This window comes from Juglans microcarpa x Juglans regia, chromosome 5S (assembly GCF_004785595.1).
Source record: "Juglans microcarpa x Juglans regia isolate MS1-56 chromosome 5S, Jm3101_v1.0, whole genome shotgun sequence".
Lineage (NCBI taxonomy): Eukaryota > Viridiplantae > Streptophyta > Magnoliopsida > Fagales > Juglandaceae > Juglans > Juglans microcarpa x Juglans regia.
Genome location: NC_054603.1, coordinates 8,995,792 through 9,005,446, shown reverse-complemented (window position 1 = coordinate 9,005,446; position 9,655 = coordinate 8,995,792). Strand labels below are relative to the sequence as shown.

The following is a 9,655-nucleotide window of genomic DNA, read 5'->3' as shown; positions in this document are numbered from 1 at the left end:
GAGATTCAATGGGAGTATTTGGTTCAAACGCTCAAAATATTAAGGACCTAAAGTTCCTTCTTTCATTTGCCTAGTTGAACATGAGATTTGAATCCCAAAGCTTCAAATGAGAGAGTTTGAGTTGTCCGTGCATTTGGCTAATGAGATTACTTTAAGTACTTTTAAATACTCACACTACTATTCTTTAATTTACTATTATTTTTTACTTATTTTTACTACTATTTGTTATTTTTTACTACTATTTAACATTATCAAACACTTTTACTATCCAAAAAGAGAGAGGAAGCGTGTAGATTTTTTTTGTGGTACTACGTATTATGAATGTGTGGTGTATGTGATTACAAGAAGTCTTTTTCTCATAAAAATACAAATATTTCACAAATTTGATATATTAATTTAAAAAAATTATTTGTATAAATTCTAAGCATGCAAGTCCGAGACAAATTCTTTAAAGAAAATGACGCATTAGAAAAGTTCCACTTTTTTTTTTAAAAGGTAATAGACTCCAAAATTACAATTTTCTTTATTTTTGTTTACAATGTTTAGATATTGAGATTTGATGTGAAACTCTTGTTATCCAAACCAGGCCTATACGTTTGAAAATATCTTTACTTGAAGAAATCGGCATACTTTTCACGTCAAAAATATAAATATTTTAGCTATAAAGAGGTATTATAAAATTAAATCTACAATCTAACGTGATTTGATGTGGTAGATTAAATTATAAAATTAATTTTATTATAAAATATATCTAACGTGTCATATGAAATTACGTTAATTTATAAATTTATTTTTGTGAATTCTATTTGTGACTATAGCATTTCCTGACAAGAAAAAGAAAGAGTAATGATAGACTTACAACTCATTCACAATTTATATACAATTTTAAATATAATAATATTTTTTATTAAATTTAAACCCATCAAATCAAAATTATAAATAAAAATAAATATAAAGTATTATAATTTTATTACATAATTGTAAACAAGTTGTTATAGATTATTAATTCTATTATTTCTCGAAAAGAAAAGGAGAATAAACATTTTTTTTTTGAATTTTCTTATTACTTTTATTCAACTTAACACGTGTAAATATTATAATTGTAAAAGCAAATATTAATATTGTAAATATTACACGCGTAAAAGAAAATGATGGTGATCAATGCGAGTTTAACGCGAAATAAGATTTTAAAAACGAATTATCTTAAAAGAGATAAATTGCAATTTATATTGATACGCATTGCACAATCTTTTTAGAAGAGAATATAATTCACAATTAAAATTAAATTTTTTTTATTTGCCTTGTATTTATCAAATTTTTAAATAAATAAGTTAAATTTGCACATCTTATCGTTATATATATATATATATATATATATATATATATATATAATATTACTCTATATTTTAAACCGGGAGATTAAATAATAACTTTAGTAACGTAGAATTTACTTAAAAAGAAGATGATGCGAACGATAAAAAAGGTAACAAATCTTAGATTTGATTTACATTTAGCGAAAAAAATCCTAAACATTTCGTCTCATGAAAAAAGGAATAAAGAAATTTTGAAATGACAATACCCTTCAATTTAAATACCGAAAGGACGATGTGCGGTTTGGATAGTAAGTTGAGATGAGTTGAAAAGTTGAACAAAATATTATTTTTAAATATTTTATTGTTTTGAAATTTAAAAAAATTAAATTATTTATTATATTTTATGTGAAAATTTTAAAAAAATTGTAATAATAATATGAGATGAAATGAAATGAAACGAAAGAGCGCTTGAGCGCTAAGTCTCAAAAAGCTAGTAAACAAATCTTGATATTTGGATTTAGGTCCCGTTTAGATACATAAATACTTTCATTCCATCTCATCTTATAATTATAACTTTTCTAAATATTCATACAAAATATAATAAATAATTCAATATTTTCAAATCTCAAAACAATAATAATATTAAAAAATAATATTCTAACAATATTTTATTCAATTCATATAAAATTATCTCATATCATCTTATCTCACTATCTAAACGAGCCCTTAGACCTTTTACATCTTAGAACGAGCAAGATAAATATTTGTAATTGTTAAAATAAAATTAGATGCTCAATAAATATTGGAGAGTTCACCTGCACCATAATATATCTCTCTAATTTGATTTTAAATTGAGCAATGCAACTCTGTATCTCATCTTTAGCTACACATGATGATATGTTAGACATATTTCAAATGGTTTTTTCGATAAATTATTTAAACGACATTGACTTAAAATAGTCATATAATCAGATATTAATATATTATGAAAGATGACAAGTATTAGGATGAAGAAAACTATTATTCTATTAAAAGTAATATTAGGTACAGTCGTAAAATATGTAAACATCTTATAATTATTTAAAAAAAAATAGAATTTATTATTAAAAAATTAATTTTTTTCATATAAATTAATTTTTAAAATAATTATACGATACTTAAATACTCATATCTATAACTATCATTTCCCTTCTATTAAAGTTTTTAAGTAAAAACCTCAAGAAATCTAATCCAATATCCCTTTGTAATATGTATCTCCGTCCTGCCAAGAAGAAAACAAGAACGAGCGGTCCCCACTTTTGCATGGGACAATAAATTAATATGGTACACGCTTAAAATAAAAATCTCAAATTTTTAAGAAAAATTATAGTTATTATCTTTACAGATCACATATTATATTTTTTTAAATATATAATATATAAATATGAGTAGAAGAATTTAATTAATTTTAAAAAAATAAAATTAAATAAATTAAATAAATTAAAATAAATATAGTATATAATATGTGAAAATGATGAGTAACAAAGTTAAGGTCTCGTTTATTTTCACAACTCATCACATATTATATCTCATATTATATAATCATTATAATTTTTTTAAATTTTCATAGAAAATAAAATAAATAATTTAATTTTTTTTTAATTTTAAAATAAAAATAGTATTAAAAAAATATATTTTAATAATATTTTATTTAATTTTTAATTTTAATATAAACCAATCTCATTTTATTTAAAAAGAAAAAAATAGAGGCAAACTTTTAATAGCAGTAATGATTCTATAACTCTTTTATTATTATGCGCCTGCTGAGAATTTGTCCTGTACTTGAGTTTTTAATTGATCAATTATTTTCTAAGCAACCGAAGCAACGGACACTCAACGTTATCACATGGCCTGGCTGGACAGAGATCATTGATGTTTTTTCAACGCTTGTCATTAATCCTGATATTCTCCTTAATTAATACAAATCAAGTTTTTATTTTTTCGATGCTGGTCAAGTTTTGCAGGTTACTGTTCATGTTTTGTCTGTTTAAAGATGCTCTGAAGCTAACAGGCAATGAATGTGTTCCAAGGGCAAAGGACCCCCCACATGCGTGCGTGGGGGATTGGTTTCGGAGCGATTTGTAATAAAGACGCTTCTAGGGGTCTTGCATGAATGGTTGTTTTTGCGGAGTGGCTTGCTTCTACTTTTTGTTTAATGGGAAATGTGTGGTTTGGGTCCCCTGTATTCCGTGCGGGCTTGAACTTTGGAATCTTCTTGGTATTCTGTTTCTGAAGAGCTGGGTGTCTTAGGGAGGGAGAATATGGGAGGGGTTGGCCTAATTTGATGCTGGTTGAGTGACTTCCTTTGAAGGGCATGGGATTAGATTAAGGCCATTTTCAGGAAGTGGGTACGTACTAATAATGGAGTGAATTTATATTTTTTTATTTGTTTTGGACTGGATTTCTGAAAGGACTAGCTTCGTTCTATTAAATCTAGTGATTTGAGGCAATTTTGCTGGTAAATTTAGGGTGATTCTGCAATTTTTGTGCTGTTTTTGGCAGGTAAATCAGAGAAGAAACCACATTGTGGTTCTATTTTAAGGTTCTGATAGATTTGGCTTGAGAATTTTGAGTTTTGATGCTCATGTTTTTTTCTGGTTTGTTTTGGTTTCTTAGTGTTTCTCAAGGGAAGAGATCGGCCGGGTTTCAATTCTGCTCGTATGATTGCTCTGTTTGAAGCTAAGCGTTTATTGGGTCTGGTTTTCTGTGTGCTATAGTGGCCGAGGAGGGTTTGGTTTCACATTAGCTTGGCCCTTTTCTTGAAGTTTTGAAGTACTTTTCTTTTGTGAAAATGGCTTCCGTGAAACTTGGTACCAAAACTGATGCATTCCAACGGCATGGGCAGGCCTGGTATGTAATTTTGTCTCCCTGAAGACTGATATTATCCTATGCATGAATTCTGTTGACTGTTGGACAAGACTTATTTATGTTAAAACCTCTTACTTTTTCATTTCCTTTTCGGCGGAGTTTTGAGACAAAAACTCTATGCACAAGACTGTTTTTCTTGGTTGTTAGAGATGTTTCATGCTTTAAAAAATCTTCATGTGTTTGGTAGCAGAGATACAACTTTCCGATCTGAACCGACAATATTTTTTTTTTTTTCTTGACAAAGGATACTTACTCGTTGTTTTCAGCATACGACTCGAAATCTTTGTCCATTACTTTATTTCTAGCTCTCACTTCGTGGGGATCAAGTTTCTCTCAAGATCTAGTCCGAACTTGAGGTCCTCAAATGCAAAAGATAGACGCGTTAAATGGGCCTACACCATTAGTTGTGAATGGTTTTGATTTTGCCTCGGTCATTTGGGAATAGCATGAATCGAGGAATGGCTCAACTACTTGAGGTTGATGGTCCTTCTAACCGAGTAACAAACGATTTTTACTGCTTCCTAATGCTGATGGGCACTTCAAACTACTTCATCACAGTTTGTTTATCACAGAAATTATGGGATTTTTTATTTGACTCTTCAAACTAACCTTTTTTCATAAGATGGGTTGTTGCATTTTATTTTTACATCCGCTTCAGCCATGGAATCTCAGTCTGCACGATTTAGCCTGGGATTTGGCAGTTTTTGAATTTTAAATAAACTTAAGAGTACAGGTTGTACCCTACTTCTTATTTTTATTTTTATTTTTCAAAAGCACCATAAGGAGTGAAGTATGGCTATTTTAGATTCTTCAGTTTATGAACTGACAGAAGCAAACTTCTTGGTTGTTTTGAAAAGTTTATGTAACTCGACCATGGTCAATATCGTTATGGGAAGTGGGGAGTTCTTAAAGCATGGTAAGAATTGTTTGGCTTTGACCTTTTGACCTCAAAATGAAATGATTGAGCACATCTTCTAAACCTATTGCCCCTTCACTGACCAAATAATGTAATAAAAAAAGCAATAAAAAACTCCCATTAAGTATATGACATAGGAAATCTCATATGTAAGATCAACTGCTAGCAAGCATGAAGACATGTATGAGATATGTGTGACGATTGGACAAGAGGGATATTGATAACAAAAGGTTTGTAGACATGATTGCAGATGTACAAATTTATCTTCCGACTTTTGGTACATATTTCAGAGAAGTCTTAGAGAGGATGCAAGAAGGACTGGTATCTGATAAGTATATCATGTGGATATGGATTAGTTATAACAAAAAATAATGTGGATATGGATCTATTGCAGAAGTATCTATGGGCTTGCATCTGGTGTATTACATGGGTTCACTTATACGGCTTCTTGTAGTCTTGTGGTTAGAATAATCTGGGATAATTGCGTGAATGATTATAAACTAGTGTTTGCATGCACACAATGACACACTCACATTCCTCTTATATTTTGTCTTGTAGTTACGATAAGGACACAAGTTTAACATCTTTAGACACTCATGCATAGGTGTTGTTCTTGTGTACGTCCCGTGTACTTGCCTTTGCCTATTTTATGTAAAACTCTTATTTACTGATCCAAAAAAAAAAAAAAAAAGTTTAACATGTGTTCTTGGAAATAGAAAAGATGGCTTTCTATCCGTTTTGGTGGGTATTTTCTATTGATGTTGGAAATAATGAGAACATAAAAGCAAATGGTATTTCCTGCAAATGTTAACCTTATATGATACTTGAACTTGTGATTTTGTACTAAACAATGAATCTTTGCTTTATGAACATGGTTATTTTTTTTTATTTGCTAGTTTTGAATTGATGATATCACCCAAAGCTCACTATTTGACCACAAAAGTGCGGCTTCACTTACATGGTGTGTGCATGAGTGTGTATATAAATTCTTATTTTCCCGGAATTTTTTAGAGATGACCATTAACATAACTATAATATTATAGGTTCTGCACGACTGGGCTCCCAAGTGATATTGTTGTTGAAGTTGGGGAGATGTCGTTTCATCTTCACAAGGTACTCTGATTTGACTTATATTTTCTTTTGAGATGTAAGTTCTCACTGAAGTTTACTTGAATATATGCCTTTTTTTACTAATTTGCTTCCCCATTTTTGCGAAATGATTGTTTAGATTGCTTGTATATCCATATTCCACCATTAACCTTGAACAATTTTCAAGTACCGTTCCAATAGTCTCTTAGAGTGAAGCTAGTTTGTTTTTTAATGATTGGCACCAGGTGTCCAAGAACAAAATCCCGATTAATCCTAGGGTTCAGCAAGGAGTTTCCTGCAAGTGCACCTCGGATAATTCAAGGAAAAATTTCTCATCTGATGGCCCCTAGAAATTGTTTGCACCCAAGGATCCAAACCTTAGACCTGGAGATAGCACCAAGACCAAGGCCCTTACAACTTGAGCCAATCCATAGAGGTTGATGCTAGGTTTAATTGTTAGTAATTCCTCCTCCTCCATCTCCATCAGTTTGAAACCTCAAATCTTGGTTTCTCTGAGTCAGTTGCATGCTTTGCTACATAGTCATAAATTTTCTTCTCTTGATTTCAATCTCAAGCTGGCAAACAAACTTGAGATCAGCATATGAGCATAATACAAAGATTCTGTTGAGCTGCACTTCTTTTAAATTTTCCTTTATGTAAAGTTCAATGTCATTTTACTTTGTCCAGCAAATAATGTGTTATTTGATTGCTGAAAATTTTGTATTGCTTTCATATCAGCTGTAAGGTATATCCTTTCAAGTTTAGGTGGTGGAACAGAGTCACAGACAATGACATTTATAGATACTTACACTTGTTAATAATTAATAATGCAGTTCCCTTTGCTCTCTAGAAGCGGGTTTATGGAAAGATTAATTGCAGAAGCATCCGAAGAAGGAGAAGAAGGATGTGTCGTAAACCTTCCTGACATTCCTGGTGGGGCCAAAACGTTTGAACTTGTGGCCAAGTTCTGCTATGGGGTGAAACTTGAACTTACTTCCTCAAATGTTGTGTACCTCCGCTGTTCTGCGGAGCATCTTGAAATGAAAGAGGACTATGGTGAAGGAAATTTGATTGTTCAGACTGAGGCCTTCCTGAATCAAGTAGTTCTACAAAGTTGGAAAGACTCACTAAAGGCACTGCAAACCTGCAATGATGTTCTACGCCATGCTGAAGAACTTAACATTACAGAAAGGTGCTTTGAGTCACTGGCCACTAAGGCATGTACTGACCCAGCTCTATCTGGGTGGCTTGCCACTGGAGGGAGTGTGTTGTGGAATGGGATAAGTACAGGGGCTAGACCAAATAATTCAAGTTCAGATTGGTGGTATGATGATGTATGTACTTTAAGTTTGCCGCTCTTTAAGAGGTTGATTTCAGTCATGGAAACTCGTGGAATCAAACAGGAGATTATTGCTGGGTCCCTCACTTGCTATGCAAAAAAGTACCTGCCAGGACTGAATCGGCGTCAGGGAGCCATTGAGTCCAGTAATCGACTGGCACCTGTGGCTTTGGGGGCTCCACCATCAGAAGAAGACCAGAAGCTTTTCCTGGAAGAGATTGATAGGCTACTTCCAATGCAGAAGGGCCTAGTGCCAACTAAATTCCTATTTGGTCTACTTCGAACAGCCATGATTCTTCGAGTGAATCCCGCTTGCATATCAAGTTTGGAGAAAAGAATTGGGATGCAGCTTGATCAAGCTACACTGGAAGATCTGTTGATGCCCAATTTCTCTTATTCCATGGAGACATTATACAATGTTGACTGTGTGCAACGGATTCTTGACCACTTTCTTGCAATGGATCAGATTTCTGGCGGGACTTCCCCTGGTGCAATTGATGATAGTCAATTTATCGGGTCACCTTCGTTGACACCAGTCACGATGGTAGCCAAGCTAATTGATGGGTATCTTGCAGAGGTTGCCCCTGATGTTAATTTGAAGTTCCCCAAATTTCAGGCTCTTGCTGCCGCAGTTCCTGACTATGCTAGGCCCTTGGATGATGGACTTTATCGTGCAATAGACATTTATCTGAAGGTAGTAATTATTTAATAGTTGCATTGAAGCCTGAGACTGAATAGTTAATAATGCATTCTGGAGTCTAACATATTTGAACTTTCATGCATCTTGGCCCAACCTTGCCACTCTAATGCCCAGCCAATTTCAGTTGTTGCATCCAACCTGAATCGCCTGTCTTAATTCAAATTCGGTTGTGTCAGGTTACAATTTTGACAGGATTTGGCTTATTTGAAAATTTTCTGGAGATCATATTTTCTTTTCTTTTCGTCTATTAGAATGTTCCCTGCGTTCTATATAGTTGGTTTTTGATTCGTGGAAGTTTAGCTGATCCTCAGGACTTTACTTCTCTCTGTGAAACTGAAACAAACTAATGGGACCAAACCAGGGTCAGTTTCATTAGGACTTGGTTTCATCTGGAAATTTTAGTCAGATGGGGCTACATTCTGCCTAGTCCCCAGTTTTTCATCCATGTATTCTTTTTATCTATGGACAATATGAGCTTCAAGATTGTTGCTATTGCGCACTGGATTTACCAAAAGTTGAGAACATATTAATATATTACAGGCCCTTTGCAAAAAGAAAAAAGAAAAAGAAGACATAACAAACTAGGTTGGGAACATCATTAAGTTTGGGCTTATCTGGTTTCCCCGTGGTTGTCAAACATGCAGTCACACCCATGGTTGGTAGAGTCCGAAAGAGAACAACTCTGCAGGCTGATAGACTGCCAGAAGTTCTCCTTAGAAGCTTGCACCCATGCTGCACAGAATGAGAGGCTTCCTCTTAGAATAGTAGTTCAAGTTCTCTTCTTTGAGCAGCTTCAGCTTAGGACCTCCATTGCGGGCTGCTTTCTGGTTTCAGATCATCTTGATGGATCAAGACAGTTAAGAAGTGGACTCGCTGGATCTAATGAGGGAGGCTTGGCCACAACTGTGAGGGAGAATCAGGTTTTGAAGGTGGGGATGGATAATATGAGAATGAGAGTATTTGAGCTTGAGAAGGAATGCTCAAACATGAAGCAGGAGATTGAGAAGTTGGGTCGCACAGAGGGTTCTAGCACGTGGGGAAGTGTTTCAAAGAAATTTGGGTTTAAGTTGAAGTCTCAGATGTGCAGTGCTCAAGCTGAATCTGTTAGCAACCAGAGTAATGGTAATGGGAAGGTTGCGAAGTTGAAGGACAGGCATGGAAAGCACAAGAACAATTCATCTCATAATGATTAAACCTTTTCTAAATTGTTATTATTTTGTAGTATTTCCTCCATAAGTTCTTATCATTTGTAGTTTCACTTTTTTGTTTTTAAGTTAGAAACTGAGATTCAACCAAGTATGAGGGAAAAGGATGGAAAGAAAGTGTAATTTGTAACTCCTCTCTCTATTTTTTTGGCTAAATATTTGAATTAGTTCATTGTTTGCAGAGTA

General features: G+C 33.2%; 1 protein-coding gene across 4 annotated transcripts; it reads left to right on the top strand.

Moving 5' to 3' along the window:
* Positions 1–3,371: 3,371 nt before the first annotated feature.
* Positions 3,372–9,655, top strand: LOC121267680 (BTB/POZ domain-containing protein At1g30440-like). Of its 4 annotated transcripts, none has more exons than XM_041171668.1 (5): positions 3,372–3,700; positions 3,969–4,202; positions 6,180–6,249; positions 7,059–8,258; positions 8,909–9,655. In XM_041171668.1, exons 2-5 carry the CDS (start codon positions 4,144–4,146, stop codon positions 9,455–9,457), a joined length of 1,878 nt encoding a protein of 625 aa, XP_041027602.1. In that variant the 5' UTR covers positions 3,372–3,700; positions 3,969–4,143; the 3' UTR covers positions 9,458–9,655. The 4 variants fall into 4 exon arrangements, with proteins under 4 accessions (XP_041027602.1, XP_041027603.1, XP_041027604.1 ...); XM_041171669.1 differs by having other exon boundaries at positions 3,372–3,854; XM_041171670.1 differs by having other exon boundaries at positions 3,372–4,202.

Bases quoted from the DNA above. Each gene is read 5' to 3' on its own strand.
- LOC121267680 (XM_041171668.1), top strand. From the start codon at position 4,144: ATGGCTTCCGTGAAACTTGGTACCAAAACTGATGCATTCCAACGGCAT. The intron at 4,203-6,179 runs GTATGTAATTTT...ATAATATTATAG, and splicing joins CAACGGCATGGGCAGGCCTG to GTTCTGCACGACTGGGCTCC. The intron at 8,259-8,908 runs GTAGTAATTATT...TCAAACATGCAG, and splicing joins CAATAGACATTTATCTGAAG to TCACACCCATGGTTGGTAGA.